This window comes from Lampris incognitus, chromosome 20 (genome assembly GCF_029633865.1).
Source record: "Lampris incognitus isolate fLamInc1 chromosome 20, fLamInc1.hap2, whole genome shotgun sequence".
In the NCBI taxonomy this organism is placed as follows: Eukaryota; Metazoa; Chordata; class Actinopteri; order Lampriformes; family Lampridae; genus Lampris; species Lampris incognitus.
Window position 1 is genome coordinate 28,726,008 of NC_079230.1, and position 20,006 is coordinate 28,746,013.

At 47.5% G+C, this 20,006-nt stretch overlaps 2 protein-coding genes across 4 annotated transcripts; one reads left to right on the forward strand and one right to left on the reverse strand.

The window, feature by feature from the left end:
- The first annotated feature begins 168 nt into the window (after positions 1 to 168).
- Positions 169 to 6,313, forward strand: tada2b (transcriptional adaptor 2B). 2 transcript variants are annotated; one of them, XM_056300690.1, is made up of 4 exons: positions 169 to 535; positions 4,873 to 5,342; positions 5,454 to 5,719; positions 5,807 to 6,313. In XM_056300690.1, exons 1-4 carry the CDS (start codon positions 173 to 175, stop codon positions 6,094 to 6,096), a joined length of 1,389 nt encoding a protein of 462 aa, XP_056156665.1. In that variant the 5' UTR covers positions 169 to 172; the 3' UTR covers positions 6,097 to 6,313. The 2 variants fall into 2 exon arrangements, with proteins under 2 accessions (XP_056156665.1, XP_056156664.1); XM_056300689.1 differs by having other exon boundaries at positions 4,873 to 6,313.
- Positions 6,314 to 10,742: 4,429 nt separating this feature from the next.
- grpel1 (GrpE-like 1, mitochondrial) lies at positions 10,743 to 16,092 on the reverse strand. 2 transcript variants are annotated; one of them, XM_056300318.1, is made up of 4 exons: positions 16,001 to 16,092; positions 14,694 to 14,892; positions 12,890 to 12,971; positions 10,743 to 12,741 (listed from the first exon to the last, which is right to left on the reverse strand). In XM_056300318.1, the coding sequence occupies exons 1-4, from the start codon at positions 16,066 to 16,068 to the stop codon at positions 12,389 to 12,391; spliced, it is 702 nt and encodes a 233-aa protein (XP_056156293.1). In that variant the 5' UTR covers positions 16,069 to 16,092; the 3' UTR covers positions 10,743 to 12,388. The 2 variants fall into 2 exon arrangements, with proteins under 2 accessions (XP_056156293.1, XP_056156294.1); XM_056300319.1 differs by having other exon boundaries at positions 14,694 to 14,841; positions 16,001 to 16,088.
- Positions 16,093 to 20,006: the final 3,914 nt, after the last annotated feature.

Below are 20,006 nucleotides of genomic sequence, written 5' to 3' on the forward strand. Positions count from 1 at the left end.
GTCCGACTGGGGAAAAAAAAGTACGTAAAACCGTGAACCACCCCGACCGTTGTTTGTTTTTTTCGTTACCAACTGTGTGTGTGTGTCCCCCCTAGTCGTTGTGGCAACCGGCCGTCTGAGCCAATCCCGGCCCGTCTTTGCCCGCCCCCCCCCCTCGTGCGCCCGAATTCTAATGAGCAGCCTTCGACCGTCTGAAGGCGCCCCGGTGCGCATGCGCCACCGTCCGCGGCATCGCTGCCTACAACAACAAGCAGGAGCCAGCAACATGGCCGACCTGGGGAAGAAGTACTGTGTGAACTGCCTGGCGGACGTTACCAACCTTCGCCTTCGCTGCACCGACTGCCCGGACATCGAGCTGTGCCCGGAGTGCTTCTCGGCGGGGGCGGAAATCGGCAACCACCGGCGATGGCACGGCTACCAGCTGGTGGACGGCGGGCTTTTCTCTCTCTGGGGCGCTGAGGCGGAGGGAGGATGGACCAGCAGGGAAGAGCAGTCGCTGCTCGATGCCATCGAGCAATATGGATTTGGAAACTGGGTAAATTCCTCTTTCGCGTTCGCTCGCTTACTGTCATGGGCAAAGCCGAAGGCGCGCAAGCGGACTGGCGATGAAGGGGGGGGGGGGTGGTTTCACCGACGATGACGAGTGAAACGGGTCGGGGGGTGATAAATCAGGTGCAACGGCGACGGACTTGTAAAAGGCGAGGAAGTTGAGGGTGGCAGCGAGTAACTTGGCTAGTCGCAGGGTTTCCCAACCCAGTCCTCGAGGACCCCCTATCCTGCACAGTTTCTTTGCAACCCTGAATAGGTACCGGTTTGTAGTTATTCAACCAATCAGCAATGCATTTTGTCACACGTTGCACACCTTGCATGATTAAGTGCTGCGAGATGATTGGTCGAGTAAAGTACAAGCAGGGCTACCTATGCAGGGTTACAATGAAAACCTGCAGGATAGGGGGGTCCTTGAGGACTGGGTTGAGAAACACTGGGCTAGTGGACATTCGCGTGGCAAACATTCGTTTCAGTCAGGTTGGAACTCTCCCCGTGGCTCCTTTTTTTTGTATCATTCCATCAGACTTAATCAAAGGAAGAGGTTGGCTAAGAACTAGTGGGATGGAGTGATGAGAAGAGAGGTGGCCGAGGCAAAGGGGAAGGCGTGTGGTGAAGTTGTCCGAGAGGTTGGACACTAAGGCAGGAGACAAGGACTTGTACCGATTGGCTAGACGGAGGGACCGAGCTGGGAAGGCTGTGCGGCAGGTTAGGGCGATGAAGGGTAGAGGTGGAAATGATGTGCTGACAAGCGAGGAGGGTGTGCTGAGAAGGTGGAAGGGGTGCTTTGAGGGGCTGGTGAATGAAGAAAACGAGAGAGAGAGAGAAGGTGGGATGATGTGGGGATTGTGAATCAGGAAGTGTGGTGGATTAGCAAGGAGGAAGTGGGGGCAGCTATGAAGAGGACGGAGAGTGGAAAGGCGGTTGGTCTTGATGACATACCTGTGGAGGCATGGAGGTGTTTAGGAGAGATGGCAGCGGGGTTTTTGACTAGATTGTGTAACACAGTCTTGGAAAGTGAGAGGATGCCTGCTGTGGGTGGGAGTCTCTAGGCACCTCACGATTCGATTCCGATTCCCGAGGGCTAAGACGCAATTGTACAACGATTATTGATGCGTCTTGATGCAACAACATTTTCGATTTCTACACGTATTTTTCCTCATTGCGCGACTACTCCCCATCCATCCATTATCCAAACCGCTTATCCTGCTCTCAGGGTCGCGGGGATGCTGGAGCCTACCCCCACCAGCAGTCACGGGGCGGCAGGCGGGGAGACACCCTGGACAGGCCGCCAGGCCATCGCAGGACTACCTGCTACTTTTAAAACGTAGCATACTTGTAATGATCCGTAACTAAAATAAACAGATGAATTCACTTCCATCATCTTTTATTAGCACAGCAACACACAGAGGAGACGTGTCAGCTGGAAGGGCACGTTGCCCAGCGTCGCAAAGAACCAACAAGAAGAGAAACGACAGCGTGTCCGTAGCGGCATCCTCGTAGTAAATTAACACGGGCTTCAGCAAGACGTCAGCAATCCACTCGGTGGCATGAAAAGCTGCCCTCATTTACATATAAATAACAAAGACTTCGACCCGAAATCCTCCTGTTGTGGACAATGAGCACAGAATCCCTCGGACAAACGAAGAACTTTGCTGTATATTAGAATCAACAAGAGCTTCCATACAAAAACAACACAGAATTCCGTACCAGCTCTCGTACGAAACTAACGCTCTCTGTGGATTAGTGGTAAAACAATGAATAATGGGGAAAATACAAATAGTAGGCCACAGTGAAATCCTGGAAGTGCAACATAGCAAATGTGCTTAGCTGGTGAATGCTGGAATGTGTAAGTGGAATGTGTAAGAGCAGGAGTTGGTCTCCATGCTCCGCTGTGCAGTAACTAGATCCCCCGCACGTGAGACACGAGCTGCCAGTCATCGGGGGGGGGGGCACAAGATTCGGGAGCAGTGGATGTCCACGCATGGCGTGTTATTGCCGCCCTACCCGCTTTCCTCGGTGATTCCGTGACTCTGGTGTTGGTTTCGTTGCAGAGTGTGGGGGTATCGCTGAAAAAAAAACGTCGAGATGGGACGTTGTATCTCGGCTCCGAAGTGTGCAGCGTAGCGCGAAAGCCCCGGTTCCCGGTGACTTGAGTAGGGGCGCAAATTGTTGGCAGTAAAAGTTGCGATCGACTTTGTGATTCGCTTCTCCCTTTCCGAGTTCGGTGGACGCTTTAATGTCACTTGTTCAGTTGTTCTGTGGTTGGCAGCAACTACAACCGGCTGTTTTTCCTCCAGGATGCAAGGAGTAGGGGTGATGAAGGTGGGTGGGTTCAAATACCGTGGGTGAACTGTTCAAAGTAATGGGGAGTGTGGAAGAGAGGTGAAGAAGAGAGTGCAGGCAGGGTGGAGTGGGTGGAGAAGAGGGTCAGGAGTGATGTGTGACAGAAGGGTACCAGCGAGAGTTAAAGGGAAGGTTTACAAGATGGTAGTGAGACCAGCTATGTTATATGGTTTGGAGACAGTGGCACTGATGAAAAGACAGGAGGTGGAGCTGGAGGTGGCAGAGATGAAGATGATAAGATTTTCATTGGGAGTGATGAAGAAGGACAGGGTTAGGAACGTGTGTGTGTGTGTGTGTGAGAGAGAGAATGTGAGGCATTAATTGATTGTAAAGAGCTTTGAGTGGCTGTTGCAGCTAGACAAGTGCTATATAAAATGTAGTCTATATATAGTATATATATAATATATATATATATAATCCAGAGAGACAAGTAAATTCTTTATGAGGCAGTACAAGCCTGTACAAGCCACCATTAAATACTGACTGCCAGAAAACCAACAGACGTCGCAGAAAACGAAACATCCCCTGGTACAACCCACCCTACAGTGATACCGTGGCCACAAACACGGGTAAGCAGTTTTTCTAACTTTTGGATAAGTGCTTTACCCCGGACCGTCAGCTGAGGAAGCTATTCAATCGGACCACCATCAAAATTAGTTACAGCTGCATGACTAACATTCAACAAATAATATCGTCCCACAACACAAGCATCGACAAATCACCGACACCGTCATCACAGCCAGACCCCCAGCTGCAACTGCTGTGTGAACGACTCGTGCCCCCTCGAAAGAAAATGCCAGACGGCAAAATAGAGACATGGGTCGGTCTAACAGGGAACATTCAAAAAGAGGTTTAACCCACACGTGTAGCTTTAGAAACAACACTTTAAAGAGCGTCACATCTTTAAGCCCTTACATTTGGTCAATATTAATTATTCAACCAGCTGGAAAATCCTCTCGAAGAACAAAGCATATTCACCCAGCAGTAAAATGTGCAATCTGTGATAAAATACTGAAACATATTTTACCATTTGCAAACCAGAAATGTCCACATTGAATAACAGGAATGAATTGGCCAGCAGCTGCAGACAGAGATATAAGCACCTATTTTGTAATTATGAACAAATCATGACAATAGACAAATACCCCCCCCCACCCCTGTGTTTTTAAATTTTTCAATGTCGCACCTCTCCCTTCCCCATTGGGACGTTGTGCACGTGATGTGCATGACGAGGCAGTAAATGGTTTGTATTTCACAGTAGCTTTATTGACCGCTGACGATTGCTTATAGCATGAAACAGACTGGTACTGTCTCATAAAGAATTTACTTGACCCACTGGATTATTTGGCCCCTTATTTGTTGAGCACTTTCCCTCCCGTTGAGTGTTTCTATTAACAAAGTTATGTACATATATATTAGAGGGACGGCTCAGGTTGGACGGTTTGGAGACAAAGCAAGAGAGGCAAGATTGAGATGGTCTGGACATGTGTGGAGGAGAGATGCTGGGTATATTGGGAGAAGGATGCTGAATATGGCGCTGCCAGGGAAGAGGAGAAGAGGAAGGCCAAAGAGGAGGTTTATGGAGGTGGTGAGGGAGGACATGCAGGTGGCTGGTGTGACAGAGGAAGATGCAGAGGACAGGAAGAGATGGAAACGGATGATCCGCTGTGGCGCCCCCTAAAGGGAGCAGCCAAAAGTAGTAGTAGTAGTAGTAGTAGTAGTAGTAGTAGTAGTAGTAGTAGTAGTGGTGGTGGTGGTGGTGGTGGTAGTAGTAGTAGTAGTTTTGGTAGTAGTAGCAGTAGCAGTAATCTAATGCACCCAGATCTTATCACATTGGCTTTTTTCCATTTATGAAACTGACTCATGCTTAAGTCTGTATTAGCAAGTTTACTTTTCTACTCATGTCAGTGTCATCATCAATACCCATATTGCTGTGTGTGTGTGTGTGTGTGTGTGTGTGTGTGTGCTCTCGTCTTACAGGAGGACATGGCCACTCAGGTGGGGGCGTCCAGAACCCCCCAGGAGGTCATGGAGCACTACGTCACCATGTACATCCACGGAAACCTTGGCAAGGCCTGCATCCCTGACAGCATCCCCAACCGGGTGACTGACCACACCTGCCCCACCGGGGGTCCCCTCTCCCCCAGCCTCACCACCCCTCTACCCCCACTGGATATCACCCTGGCCGAACAGCAGCAGCTGGGATACATGCCGCTCCGCGATGACTATGAGATCGAATATGACCAGGATGCGGAGAAGCTCATCAGCGGCTTGTCCGTCAACTACGATGACGAGGACGTGGACATTGAGATGAAGCGCGCGCATGTGGACATGTATGTGCGTAAGCTTCGTGAGCGCCAGCGGCGCAAGAACATTGCCCGGGACTACAACCTGGTGCCTACCTTCTTGGGCCGCGACAAGAAAGACAAGGAGAAGGAGAAGCCGGGGATGTTGGGAGTCATAGGCCTTGGGGGTGGTGGCACGGGCGGAGTTGGAGCCGGTGGCGGCATAGCAGTCAGCGGGGCCTCCACGACATCGGCGGGGTCGGGGTCGGGCCCGAGCACGCCGAAACGCAAGATCACCAAGGAGGAGAAGGAGCAGCGGTACCGGCTCCGGGGGCTCTGCCAGTTCATGGCCCACAGGGAGTTTGAGGAGTTCTTCGACAACATGTATAAAGAGCGCGTGCTGAAGGCCAAGGTGCGCGAGCTCCAGCGCTACCACCGCAACGGCATCACCCGGCTGGACGAGTCGGCCGAGTACGAGGCGGCGCGTCACAAACGGGAGAAACGCAAGGAGAACAAGAGCGTGGTGGCCTCCAAGCGGGGCAGTGGAGGAGGCGGCGGTGGGTTGCTAGGCTCAGGGGGTGGACTTGTCGGTGGAGCTGGGAGCGGCGGCGGGACCGCAGGGGGGATAGGGGTCGGAAGCGGGATCAAGGAAGAGGGTAAGGACGGGGAATTTGCCGCCATCGAGAACCTGGCCGGCTTTGAGCTGCTGTCGGACAGGGAGAAGGTGCTGTGCAACTCGCTCAACCTCAGCCCCACTCGCTACCTGACTGTCAAAACTATCATCATCAAAGACCACCTCCAGAAGAGGCAAGGCATCCCCGCCAAGAGCCGGCTGCCCAGTTATCTGGACAAGGTGCTCAAGAAACGCATCCTCACCTTCCTCACAGAAAGTGGCTGGATATCGCGCGACGCCTCTTAACAAGCCGTCTCGGCGGCTCGGCGCGGAAGACGAGCGAGCTGACTGGCCGGCGTGTTTTACGTGTAGGATTCGCGGTGGGCGCCAGAAGCAGACCAAAACCGCCGGATTTCCACGTTATTTTCCGGAGCAAACGTGTTTATATATATATATGTACATTTGCAAAGAAAAAAATGGATGTCACTTTGAGAAAATTTTTTTTTTTTTGTATTTTGATACCAAGGAGGGCTGGGACACAACACACAGAGGCCTATATTTTTGCATTTGAAGTAAAATATTAACAATTGGGGTCGATCACGTTTGTGTGGGTTCACATTATGTGGCCGTCAGTATTGCAGCTGCAGATAAAAACCCCCACTGCAAACGTGTCGTGCGAAGCTGGGAAGTATCACTTACTGCCACGGTTCATCACAGATGACAACCGAGTACGACTCCCTCTCCGGGACGTGACAGGCCCGCGGTCGCTTGCATGTTGAAGACGAGTATGAACGTCACATTTCCGCTGAAGGGTGACGACGTGTAAGTGTTAAGGGGTCGATATTTGTCAGATGGGGTGCTTCGGTAGGGGCGGACAGATGGTCACCGATGTCTCTTTATTTATAACGACAGCCGCCTCTTGACAGAAGGCCACTCGAACCCCGCTTTACCCAATTCCCCCTTGGGGATTAATTAAGTATTTCTGATTCTAATGAAGTGTTTCCGATCGTGCGGTAAACTGGCTTTGACGGTGCTGACTGTAGATTTCCGCGTCCAAATCCTCCGCTGTTCCTCGGGTGAGATACAGAAAAGATACAGAAAGTTGGATCCGTGTAAGGGCATTAACCGATGATAGCCGTAAACGCGAAGGAGCAGTCCCGAGATTCCTTTTATTTGCCGAGCGAGTGTGTCGGCGGGGCAAATGGCGCCTCTGTTACTTTCGTTTGCATTTTGCCTGCTCAGTGATATCACATTGGCTTCACGTGCTTTTGCCTCATTGTCCCCTTCGTAAGATATGGTGCATGACTACTTGTTATAGCTGCTGTCTGTTTTGGCGTGCTAGTCGCTCCGGTGATCTCGTATGGTGCAGGTGTGCTAACATATGTAGGGGGTCACAGGTCACGGGCTACCCTGCAATGTATCCCAAAACGGGTGTAACGCTGAAAGCAATGATTGGAAAGACCACCTCGTCCGGAAGTGTTCTTCTTTAGCCCGGGTTTGAATGTACTGACTTGGGCCTGGGGCGGGCGGGCACGGTGGTTAGCGCGGTGGTTAGCGCGGTCGCCTCACAGCACGAAGGTCCTGGGTTTGAGCCCCTGGGGGCCGTCCTCTGTGTGGAGTTCGCATGTTCTCCCCGTGTCTGCGTGGGTTTCCTGCGGTTTCCTCCCTCAGTCCAGAGACGTGTAGGTCATGGCGAATCGGCCGTACTGAGTTGCCCCTAGACATGAATGTGTGTGTGGGCCCTGTGATGAGGCCCGACGGCCTGTCCAGGGTGTCTCCCCGCCTGCCGCCCAATGACTGCTGGGATAGGCTCCAGCATCCCCCCGTGACCCTGAGTAAGGGTACGCGGTTTGGGGAATGAATGACATGGGCCTGTCAGTCCACCTTAATGCAGGAAGCTAGCGGATGAGCTGTGGAACCAGGTGTTCCCTACCCGCACCTTCACTTCTCATCTCGCCCCCTTCTCAAGAGGTGTCCGGTGTTGCGCCTGGAAGGCCGAGCCGTCGCTGCATCAGCCGATTTCTTCCCGTTTCCTCCTCTTGTCCGTGTGTGGGGCGGAGCTGGACGCCGGCTGACCCACTACTTAAATGTAAACGAGGGTACGGAGTTGGCAGTGGGTTGACCGCAGGAGCCGGGGAGGAGTTACAACAGTCGAACGGGGTCCAGAAGAGTGGCGTGCGCGTGCGCGCGCACGCGCCCTCTTTCCCCGTCTCGACCCTCCTGTATTGTCGTCCAAAGGAGCCGCCCGTGGAAAGGGAAGTGTGCGTGTTCGTTTCAAAATCACGGGTAATGTTGTGCAGCGGAGGGCGGGCCCACGTCTTCTTCGCGGCCTCCGACGGGTTGTAGTCGGTGTGTTCCGGTGCTCGCTCTCACCCTTTAGTGCCGCTGCGGTTTTTGCGCGTGTCGTGACGGACTCGGGACGGCTGACCTTCAGTCACAGCCGGGGGGGGGGGGGTGTCGCTAGGCGGCGCTCGTCGGCTTGAATGTGTCCGTTGCCGGTGTTTCTCTTCTTGTCCCTCCAGCCGTGCGAGTTGATTTCGTTCTCGAGGATGCGCGCAGACGCCGCGAGGTCGCTCACGCGGAAAGCCGCGTGTCCCCCCCAAAGACGGTCCGGCAACAATGTATCGGAAGGAGACGTTGCGAAGTTTGCTTACAGGAAGCGTATTTTCTCTATTTTGTGTGTGTGTGTGTGTGTGTGTGTGTGTGTGTGGGGGGGGGGTTTACATACGATGTGTACCAATTGTAAATAATTTTGTAAGATTTGAAGAAAAAAAAAAGAAATTATGAATACCGATTTATGAAATGTACAGTATTTTATTTCATGTTATTTTTTTTACATTTTTTTTTTTAAAGAGAAATTTCAGTGACCTGCATCCTGAAGCCTTCGGTGTTAGTCGTGGCATGCCGTCGAGCTGTCCCATCTCTATTCGTCGTGCACGTGGAGAAGCAAAGCTTTAGTTCGCCCCGGTGGGTTGCGTCGATCTGTTTTTGACGTGGTATTGTCTGTGGTTTCACCTCAACACGGTGTGTCTGGTTTTTCTATTAAAAAAAAGTGCAAATACTTTATACATCTAATCGTCCCCCCGTTCATTTGATTCCGTGTGTAGTCTACCGGTGCCTTTTGCCGCGCTGATGAAGATGATGATGGAGATGAAGCACATTTTTTGGAAGCAGCGTCTCATTTTTTACTTTTTTTTTATTGAACAAAACATATAAACAAGAAATTACGTCACAATAGGACAAAAAGTAGTTACAAAAATATAAATTATTTCAAAATTAAAATTTAAATATCCATAAAAAAAAAGAAAAGAAAAGACAAAATAAAAAAGCTCGAGACACAGGATTTAAGTGAAATGATATTCTTCACATAGTCTTCTGGTTTTGCTGGCTTTAGGATTCATACATGCTTTTAAAGATCCTAAATAGGATGAGAGAAGTGCTTTGAATACACTGTTTGGACGCTGGTGTGCAAATTTGGTACAGTGAATATGAAATTTAGCAAATATTAATAGAAGGTTGATAATATACATTTTCTCTGAACTTATTTCCTCATTTTGTGACGGACCAAATAAAACGTGTTGGGTGTCCAGTTTACAAGAAGAGTCAATTTTGTTATTCATGAGACTATTTAGATCAATCCAAAAAAACGTGAGAGTAGGTACAATCCCAAAATAAATGACATATGGTTTCATCCACCTTGCCACAAAAGGAACAGAGTGTGCAGAGACACCCTGTCTTTGGTAGACTTTGGCAGGCCTGGTGACGTCAGCGTGACAGAACAGCCACGAGGCTGCGCTGTCAGCACAGCAGTACACCCACAGAGAGCAGGAACCAAACCCACACACTTCCGAGGTGACCCTACCCGGGGTAGAACAAAACATGACCTCGTTTTTTTGTTTTTTTTTCCCCCATAACCCAGACAGGACCCCTTCTTGAAACGGGCTTTTTTTTAACTGCATAAGTCATTAAATTCATTAATGAAGTGATTCACCACATAGGCAAAAAAGTGCCAATGTCAAACCCATGTCATTTCCTACCTGCTGGTTGTATTTCCATCACGTAGGTAGTGTCCCTACAATCCAAAGCAACCAGAACGTCAAATACGGTTCTGTTGTGAATCAGCAGCCTTATTATGGGAGGAAATATCAAAGCAGTCAATATTTCTGAGAAACACTGACAAACTGCATGACTCACGTCCACCTGTCGTGTACGGCAGTGTTTCTCAACCCAGTCCTCAAGGACCCCCCCCCCCTATCCTGCAGATTTTCAATGTCACCCTGCTTGTACTTACTCAACCAATGACCTCATAGCACTTAATTATGCAAGGTGTGCAAACTCTGACGTTCATTGCTGATTGGTTGAATAACTACAAACAGGTACCTATTCAGGGTTGCGAAGAAAATCTGCAGGACAGGGGGTCCTCGAGGACTGGGTTGAGAAACACTGGTGTGTGGGACGCCCGACTAACTGTTGGTCAAGTCTTGAAGTGAAAATGTGAAAACAGAAGAGGTTCGTGGGCCTCGCATGAAAAGCCCGCCTGTAAGCAGGCAGTAACCAGCAGCCACCTGAAGAGGGAGCTCCGGCCTCCGGTTCGCAGCAGTGGCCGCTGCAGACACATGGTGCACGGTTCTCCTGACGCTGCGGAGGCGGATGTGGCTGTGGATGGCGCCCTCTGGTGGCAGAAACGAAGAACTGCAGATTCCAAGTAGTTTTCAAAATTAGGATACCAAGTTTACCCATGCAAACAGCAGTCATAAAATATGGGTTATGGTGTTGTACACTAAAATACAGTAACCTCACAAATCTTGTATATATTCTAAGACTGTCAGAAACAAGTTGTTAAAAGGCACGACTGCTACACCGTCAGCAATACGTACAGCTGTCTCGAAAGGCAATAGATCTTTATTTGCAAAGGTCAGACTTGAGCAACCAATGTAGAAACTTAATCGTTATGTTTTAAAATAAAAACAACTCTGGGTGAATGGGTATGTGATCAGTGTCATGACAAAAAGACTTAAGCCAGATCTTGGAAGGATGTTTGTGTTAAACCTATCAGAAGCTACCCGAAGAAGGTTGTGCTGCAGAGCCAAAAGTACATTTCCAGGTCCGCATGCACTGTAGGATGAGTGAAAGTGTTGCCTTTAAACACAGGCCAAGACAGTATGTCTGCAGAGCTGGACAACAATTCGGTTTATTGTGAAGTGATCCATACATATTACTGTAAATGACTTACGGACAAAGGAGTTGTTAAACCATCTCCATTACTGACCAACAGTCCCCAGCCAAAACCTGGCACAGATTTGTCCCGAGTGTTGGCCAAAAACATTTTCACAATAGCGGCTTTGGCAAGTACATCTCAGTCTTTTTACCCATCATGAGCCTTGTATTACCCCCTCCACAAAATCTATTTAAAAAAAAAAATGTTTGGAAACACTAGAATGAACATGACGTGTGGAATTATTACAACTTTGTTGGTGTAGTAATTTGAAATCGGATGTCTTTGTTTTTTCCTCATAGGCCAACGTGTGTAAGTTTCCATTTTGGTGAAATTCTACACCGGCTCCTTTCAGATTACCTGTCTGACGCCGTCCTGTTGGTGCTAATAAGTAAAGCCTGCTGGTGTCGTGTTTGGCGGAGGGGGAAAAAACTGCACAGATGGTTTGACATCCATGGAAATAGGTCAATGACGGTCATAAACCGCTTTCACTATTCCGAGTACACACGAGATATAGGGATTAACGACATAAGATACAGCATCTTTTACTTGTAGTCTGATAAAATGAACAGTAGGCTGTTCAAACTCAACATCCATTTGCACCGCCCACATTTATCACATTATTCCGGTAGCTGGCAGTAGTCAGGTACACCCTAGTCAGGAAGAGTCGGTAGAGGAATTTTTCAAAATGGGAAATTCTCCACTGACCTGCTGCCAGACGCTCTGCCTTAAGATTGACTCGCTCCCACTGACTCACATGAGGAGCTCAAACCTCGGTCTCGTTTGGTTTTCCATTAGTCAGGAATGATAACGGCTCAATTTCAGGATTGCACGCCTGCATTTCATATTTTACAACATAGTTGGGACTAAACAACACGATCGATGAACAAGCAACTTTATGCGAATCTCTTTGAAAACAGCATTACATTTTAAATGAGTGAAACATCAAACTCAAGACTGCCGCCCTGCCAGAGGAGGCGTGGCTCCAGAGGTCCCGAGCCCCATGTGTTAAGAACTTAATTTTACAATGTGACTCTAATAATTATAAGAATAATAGTAGTTTGTTGATAAGTACCACTCACTCCCCCCCTTTTTGACAGAAAAGAAAAACACTATGACATGAATCTGACTTTTACATGACTCATACAAGTGAGACTGCACCCTATGCCAGAAGCTATAGATATCTGTTCAATAAAACACTGTCAAAACAGGTCAGATGTTGTCCAGATGCTGTGGTCAGCAGGAGTCCTGTGTCTTTGAGGCACCATTCAGCGATGGGGGTTGTATGAGTAAATGGTGTGGGGTGCCTTGACCAACCTATTATACCTGAGCTGATCCATCACTCAGGTTATAAAAAAAAAAAATCATGGCACCACAACCCCATCAATTGAAAGGGGCTTTGGCCACACCCACCAATGCTGGCCTGAGGGTGCGACCATGGAGCTTGTAGCCCACCTTAGTTACAACAGCGACAGTGCCAGGCTCCTTGCCCTCCATGGGGGTGTGAAAGAGGGCCTCGTGCTCATAGGGGTCAAACTTCTGGCCATCGGGGTTGAGCTTGACCAGGCCGTGTTTGGTGAAAAGCTTCTGGATCTGGACCTCAGTCATCACCAGGCCGTCGTACAGGTTCTTGAGGTGGGGGTTCTGTGTGGTCACCTCCTCCTTGGGCACACTCTCCGTGGCCTTCTCCAAGATGTCTGCCACCTCTAGCAGGTCTTTGCAGAAGCCCTGGATTCCTGATGGGTTTTGTGGAGTTGGGGTGACAACACTTTGTTATAACACTATTCAACATGTAGTTACAAATCTCTAGTCATGCTTCATAATTCCATACATTGACATTATGCAATCAGATCTTTAGTGAGTGTTCTGCAATACAATTCTCACCATATAACTTAGCATCTTCCACCATCTTCTTACTCCTTGTTCTGAGGTTCTCTGTGTCTGCTAAGGCCCGCTTGAATTTTTCCTGGAATCAAAGGCAGAACAATGGAGTTGAAGTCAGACCATAACACTGTTTGAATCATGCCAGACTTTCCTTTCCATCAGAAACGGTGCTTTTCCACAGTATGGTTAAACAGCTAAGAGCACCGAAAAGAACCATTCCAATGACATTTCCATCAGCAAAAAGTTTGGTGTGGAACGGTTCGAAACAGTGTTCGTTTCTGCATTTTGGGCACCATTTGACAACCGTGCTCGATATGGCTAGACCGTGCTGGCAGGAGAGCTTAATGAAATCGGTATTGAATGACTGGATTTACATTCACGTCATATCCAACACCTCATCTGACAGTGTTGAAATCCTACAACGCCGTTATTACATCTGCCACTGCTCTTACAGTGCAAAATGAAAATCCCAACCAGTACACGTGTGTCATTTTCAACCGGCAAACAAAAATGTCTGCATCCATGTTACAGCTTTTGAGGGAGACATTGGCGGCAGTGTTGCATTTGCATTACATAGACGGATGCAGTTGCGTGGCATTTTTTTGTCATCATAGTTTCTCTGTGGGACTTCCTACTCCTGATTTTACATCCAATGCTAATTGGAAACAGAAGCGATAACCATGCACACAACGTGGTCTACCGTGGCTTCATTACAGCCTCAGCAGTGGAAACAGGGTAAAACACATGTACTGGAATAATAATTGTTGGTGTTGTAATTCTATGTTAAGTACACAGAGCCCAGAAACTGGAGTCACATTCCATGTAGTGCAAACCTACATGACCAATAAACATGATTCTAATTCTGATAAATGGGACAAAGATGGGGCTTCACTTGCATAAAGACAAACGACAACGCACTATACAATAAACACCATGTGTTGTCCCAAAACTTTGTCAATCTCAGTTTTTTAATATTGTACAGTATAAGGTGAAATACATACAGGATCTATGCTATTGTTTATGCAAATTAAGAAACCAAGGAAAATGCATGACGTATTTATTAACATCATCACCAAAGCTCAAGTACTTATGAACAGGCCATGATAAATCTTTAGAAATTCAAACTTATGGTCTTGGGTTGTACAGTGGCCCAGTGATTAGCACTGTTGCCTCATGGCAAAAAGGTCCTGGGTTCGAACTCCAGGCCATCCCAAGTCCTTTCTGTGTGGAGTTTGTGCATATTGTCCCGTGTCTGTGTGGGTTTCCCCCCCACCATCTAATACACGTGTATTTGGGTTAACACTCCTGACTGAGGCATCGCATGAAGAACTGGCATTGGTTCCCTGGCGCTGCATGGGGGCTGCCCACTGCTCCCATCTACACAACTAGGATCGGTTAAATGCAGATGATGAATGTCCCCAAGGGGATTAATAAAGTATATCTTCTTTTATAATAATCAAGTTATTCAAATTAAATGTTTATTTTTTCAAACTCGTACAAAGGAGTAAAATTAAAAAATGTCAATAATTCAACTAACTTTTCCTCTGTTTTGCTCATAGGTGAATTTGTGGTACTACTCTCCTCTCGACTAAGATGCGACAGTGACAACTACATGTAGCGGGTTTGAGTTTCATGGCCTACAACACTTGAGGTGTTGAAAAGATGCCCTGAAACGAAATTAAACACACTTGGACATAAACTTAAGCGATCAGACACAGACGGAAGGGTATATTTCTGTCTTGCAAACACCTGGCGACGCGGTTGTGATCGAAAGGGTTGAGTTTGCTGCCGAGTTAAGACTCACTGTGACCTCCTTGAGCTGTTCCTCCAGCTGGATCTTCTCCTCCACGAGGGTCTTCTCTGCTGCACTCTGCTCCGGCTTGCTAGCCTCCTCCTCCGACCTCTGGCCGTTTTTCTGCTGGGCAGCTGTGCATAGCAAACGTGGAAGTGCCCTGGAGAGGCAGGGAGCGAGTGAAAGCGAAAACACTCGAGCTTGCTGACACCTTTAAGTATAGGGAGTTAGATTACCAACTTTAGTGGACAATTCCACTCAGCAATGATGTTGTGCAACTACATTATTGGGTAACACTTTAGTATGGGGAACATAGTCACCATTAATTAGGTGCTTATTAGCATGCAAATTAGCAACATATTGGCTCTTAATTGGTCATTATTACGTACTCATTAATGCCTTATTCTGCATGGCCTTATTATACAACCAGTAAGCCATTAACTATGAGTTTTCCCTCTATAACCTCAGAATTATTGCTTATTAGTAGTACTATCTCAATATGCTTTGCTTAGTATGGCCTTTATAAGGTGGTAGTACCACAAGAAGAGTTATTCTCCCTTACTAACACTTAATGAATATGGTCTGTTCTTACATAACAAAACACAAAACCACAAGTGTTCATAGTGTTAAATTACTCTAAATTAAGTTTTTGTTACTTAGAATATGTTCCCCATACTAAAGCGACATCTCGATCATTACTAATTCACTAGTAATTAAGTTTTTGTTACTTAGAATATGTTCCCCATACTAAAGCGACATCTCGATCATTACTAATTCACTAGTAATTAAGTTTTTGTTACTTAGAATATGTTCCCCATGCTAAAGTGTTACCCATTATTGCTTTGACTTTAGCAAAAAAAAAAAAAACCACGTGGGAACACTGTCAGAATGCAAGCTAATTTCCAGCAAGCAAGGATACTGGGCAGAATGTATTGCGAACCCCCCCCCCCCCCCTTAACCCCTCATGGTAAACGTCACATTGCGTCATCATCCTCTCGAGTCTGGGGCAATGACATGCTAACGTTAACGCTATCCGCCAAGCTAACTCCTGTGCGAGAACAAAGGTGACCTTATTTGAGGAAAGCCGTCAGTAGCCAGCGGGGGATATAATACAGACGTGATCTAGTCCACGTTTCCCGAGTCGTTTGGGATCCTGGTCAATTAGGAAGCTCGTCCCATTAGCTAGCCGCCGCTGCGTAGGTATAAACCGCGGGGAGCTAACGGCAAAAAACGCGCGTCGACTTATAAAGAGACATCCTTCACAAACCGCTAAACTGGAGACGACGAAGTAATTAAGAGGCGAGTCATAAACCGCTTACCTAATGGGTGAAGGCGAGGCTACCACTGAGTAACTCTGTCTCACCGCTCGCACACACCAGCTCGCCATTTTCTCCCCCCGTTGACGACGCACGCTGACGCGACACGCAAACTATGCGGCGGCGTGCGGACGTCAACCAATCGGAAGACGGCATGGGGGAACGCCCTGTTAACTTTTGCCCAATCAGCGTTAGCGTTGCTGGTGCGGCTAGGTTGTAGCGGACGCGAGGCGGAGTTAAAGGTGAAACCCGCACACGTGATCAAGGGCAATTTTTTAAACCCTCTTCACCCGACTGAAGGACGGACGGACGGATGGATGGGTTGTTGCGTTTTTGTGTTGTTTTTTGTTTTTTTAAATAGCTGCGACAACCACCGACACTATTTGAAATGAAACGAAACATGGTTCCCCCCCCCAGCACACAGCAGTGCGGCACAAACACAAAAAACGCACACATCATAAAAACTGCAACAACTTCAAGAACACACATGCTAATTAACACATATATCTAAGCTAACACACATATATCCAAACTAAAAAAAAATAAATAAAAAATCACTGTCCAAGGGGACGGGAAATAAATAAATAAATAAATAGATAAAAGGAAAATAATCACTTTGCTACTAAAACGTGCAAATTGCTCAAGCAACTTGGAACGGAGGCCAGGCCATAAAGTAAAGAACCAGCCATTAAGTCTCACTAATGTAAACGTTGATTTCAAATCTACTACTACAACTTTCAGCTGCTCCCGTTAGGGGGCGCCACAGCGGATCATCCGTCTCCATCTCTTCCTGTCTTCTGCGTCTCCCTCTGTCACACCAGCCACCTGCATGTCCTCCCTCGCCACATCCATAAACCTCCTCTTTGGCCTTCCTCTTCTCCTCTTCCCTGGCAGCTCCATATTCAGCATCCTTCTCCCAATATACCCAGCATCTCTCCTCCACACATGTCCAAACCATCTCAATCTTGCCTCTCTTGCTTTGTCTCCAAACCGTCCAACCTGAGCTGTCCCTCTAATATACTCGTTCCTAATCCTGTCCTTCTTCATCACTCCCAGTGAAAATCTTATCATCTTCATCTCTGCCACCTCCAGCTCCTCCTCCTGTCTTTTCATCAGTGCCACTGTCTCCAAACCATATAACATAGCTGGTCTCACTACCATCTTGTAAACCTTCCCTTTAACTCTTGCTGGTACCCTTCTGTCACACATCACTCCTGACACTCTTCTCCACCCACTCCACCCTGCCTGCACTCTCTTCTTCACCTCTCTACTACACTCCCCTTTACTTTGGACAGTTGACCCCAAGTATTTAAACTCATCCACCTTCATCACCTCTACTCCTTGCATCCTGACCATTCCCCTGTCCTCCCTCCCATTCACACATAGGTATTCCGTCTTGCTCCTACTGACTTTCATTCCTCTTCTCTCCAGTGCATACCTCCACCTCTCCAGGCTCTCCTCCACCTGCACCCTACTCTCGCTACAGATCACAATGTCATCCACGAACATCATCGTCCACGGAGACTCCTGCCTGATCTCGTCCGTCAACCTGTCCATCACCATTGCAAACAAGAAAGGGCTCAGAGCCGATCCTTGATGTAATCCCACCTCCACCTTGAACCCATCTGTCATTCCAACCCCACACCTCACCACTGTCACACTTCCCTCATACATATCCTGCACCACTCCTACATACTTCTCTGCAACTCCTGACTTCCTCATACAATAAACATTGATTTCAAATACTGACAGAAAAATCCTCAACTGCTCCCACTCGTCTGAAACATTTTTAGGCCCACTGAACTCTGACTCGGCCCAGTCTCTTTCGCACGTCACGTCATTTGCTCTGATGACAGTTTCACACTGATTTGAAAAACAAAATGAAATCAACACGTCGCAGCTTTTGCAAATTGATGGTTATCATCAAGAAGAATGATCCTGCAATCAGTTTCACGGCATTTCAATGCATGCGGTGTAATATATATATATATATATATATATATATATATATATATATATATATATATATATATATATATATATATAGTGGCGTCTGATAGAGACACTGTCACACCCAATTTGTCAGGGCAGATTGCTGGTAGCAGACTGCAGTTGGCTTTAGCAGACTACCGAGGCCGATTTGGCAAGCCTAACCGTACTGAATTTGCAGGCTTAGGCCGGCTTTTATAATCTACCGAGAATTTACTTGATAGAAAAAAACAGTTACATCATCATGTTTGAAATATTTATCCATTTAGATACCATGCAGTAACTTGTTTGGCACGACTCTAAGCCCACTGCCCGACAGGGGCCCTCATAGACATTGGTAGATAAGGCAAATAAAATGTGTGGTTTTTGTTTTTTTTCTAGTTCAGATATGTGTGTTAGTTCAGATATGTGTGTTAGTTCAGATATGTGTGCTAGCTTGGATATGTGTGCTAGTTCAGATATGTGTGCTAGCTTGGATATGTGTGTTCTTGTAGTTCTCGTAGTTTTTGGACGAGTTGTTGTCATTGTGTTGCGTTGCTGTGGGCTGGGGGAAACGGCATTTCGTTTCCCACATGAAGCTTTCCTGATTCCTGATTATGAGATAGTTTAACCTCCCCTGTTGCGGACGGTATTTGCTAATCAGAGAATTCCAAGCTGCTACCAGCTTAAAAGTCATCCATCCATTACCCAAACTGCTTATCCTGCTCTCAGGCTTGCGGGGATGCTGGAGCCTATCCCAGCAGCCATTGGGCGGCAGGCGGGGAGACACCCTGGACAGGCTGCCAGACCATCATACACACACACACACACACATGCACACACACACACCAAAATGTTCGCATAGAAAATGAACAGAGAACAGATTGTATTGGGATAAAATGTGGATATCGTCCTATAGTGATACAGGAGTGATGTGTGACAGAAGGGGACCAGCAAGAGTTAAAGGGAAGGTTTACAAGATGGTAGTGAGACCAGCTATGTTGTATGGTTTGGAGACAGTGGCACTGATGAAAAGACAGGAGGAGGAGCTGGAGGTGGCAGAGATGAAGATGATAAGATTTTCATTGGGAGTGATGAAGGAGGACAGGATTAGGAACGAGTATATTAGAGGGACAGCTCAGGTTGGACGGTTTGGAGACAAAGCAAGAGAGACAAGATGGAGATGGTTTGGACATGTGTGGAGGAGAGATGCTGGGTATACTGGGAGAAGGATGCTGAATATGGAGCTGCCAGGGAAGAGGAGAAGAGGAAGGCCGAAGAGGAGGTTTATGGAGGTGGTGAGGGAGGACATGCAGGTGGCTGGTGTGACAGAGGAAGATGCAGAGGACAGGAAGAGATAGAAACGGATGATCCGCTGTGGCGCCCCCTAACGGGAGCAGCCGAACGTAGTAGTAGTAGTTGTAGTAGTAGTAGTAGTAGTAGTAGTAGTAGTAGTAGTCCTATAGTGAGACACATTTTGTTGTCTAAATTGTTTATAACAAGAATCTATTAGAATACTATAAAATAAAAAAAATTGTCAAAATTAATTAGTAATTAGAATTTAATTATGAACTTTGATTTTTAAATCTATTTATTTCAGCATCTCTGATACATTCTCTGCACCTTATCACCTCTTGTTTCGCCTGTGTAAGTCAACCCTTGTGTATACATGTGAGGATCGTCGTGTTGTATACAGTGTTGCTGTCCAGTGTTAAGTACACTGACGGAGCCAGGAAATCTGGCTCTGTCAGTGGTTCTGATTCTGATACATGGTTCTGATTCTGATGCTGATAACGTAAAACTGGGCTGTATCCTCGGCCTCCTGTAGGCCATCGGCCATCTCTGTGGTGCAATAGCGAGCCTCACTGTCAGAACGCAACTCGTACACATGCATAGTTATCAGACATCGTTTAACAGCGTACTGCCAGCAAGACTTGAAAGCATTGCTGCGCCAAAGCTGCAACTACAGACGACGCTTTGAACGGGTCGCTCAGTAGGTCGTGGACGTGCGGCGTCCGCCGTGTAGCGGCCTGCAGCGGGA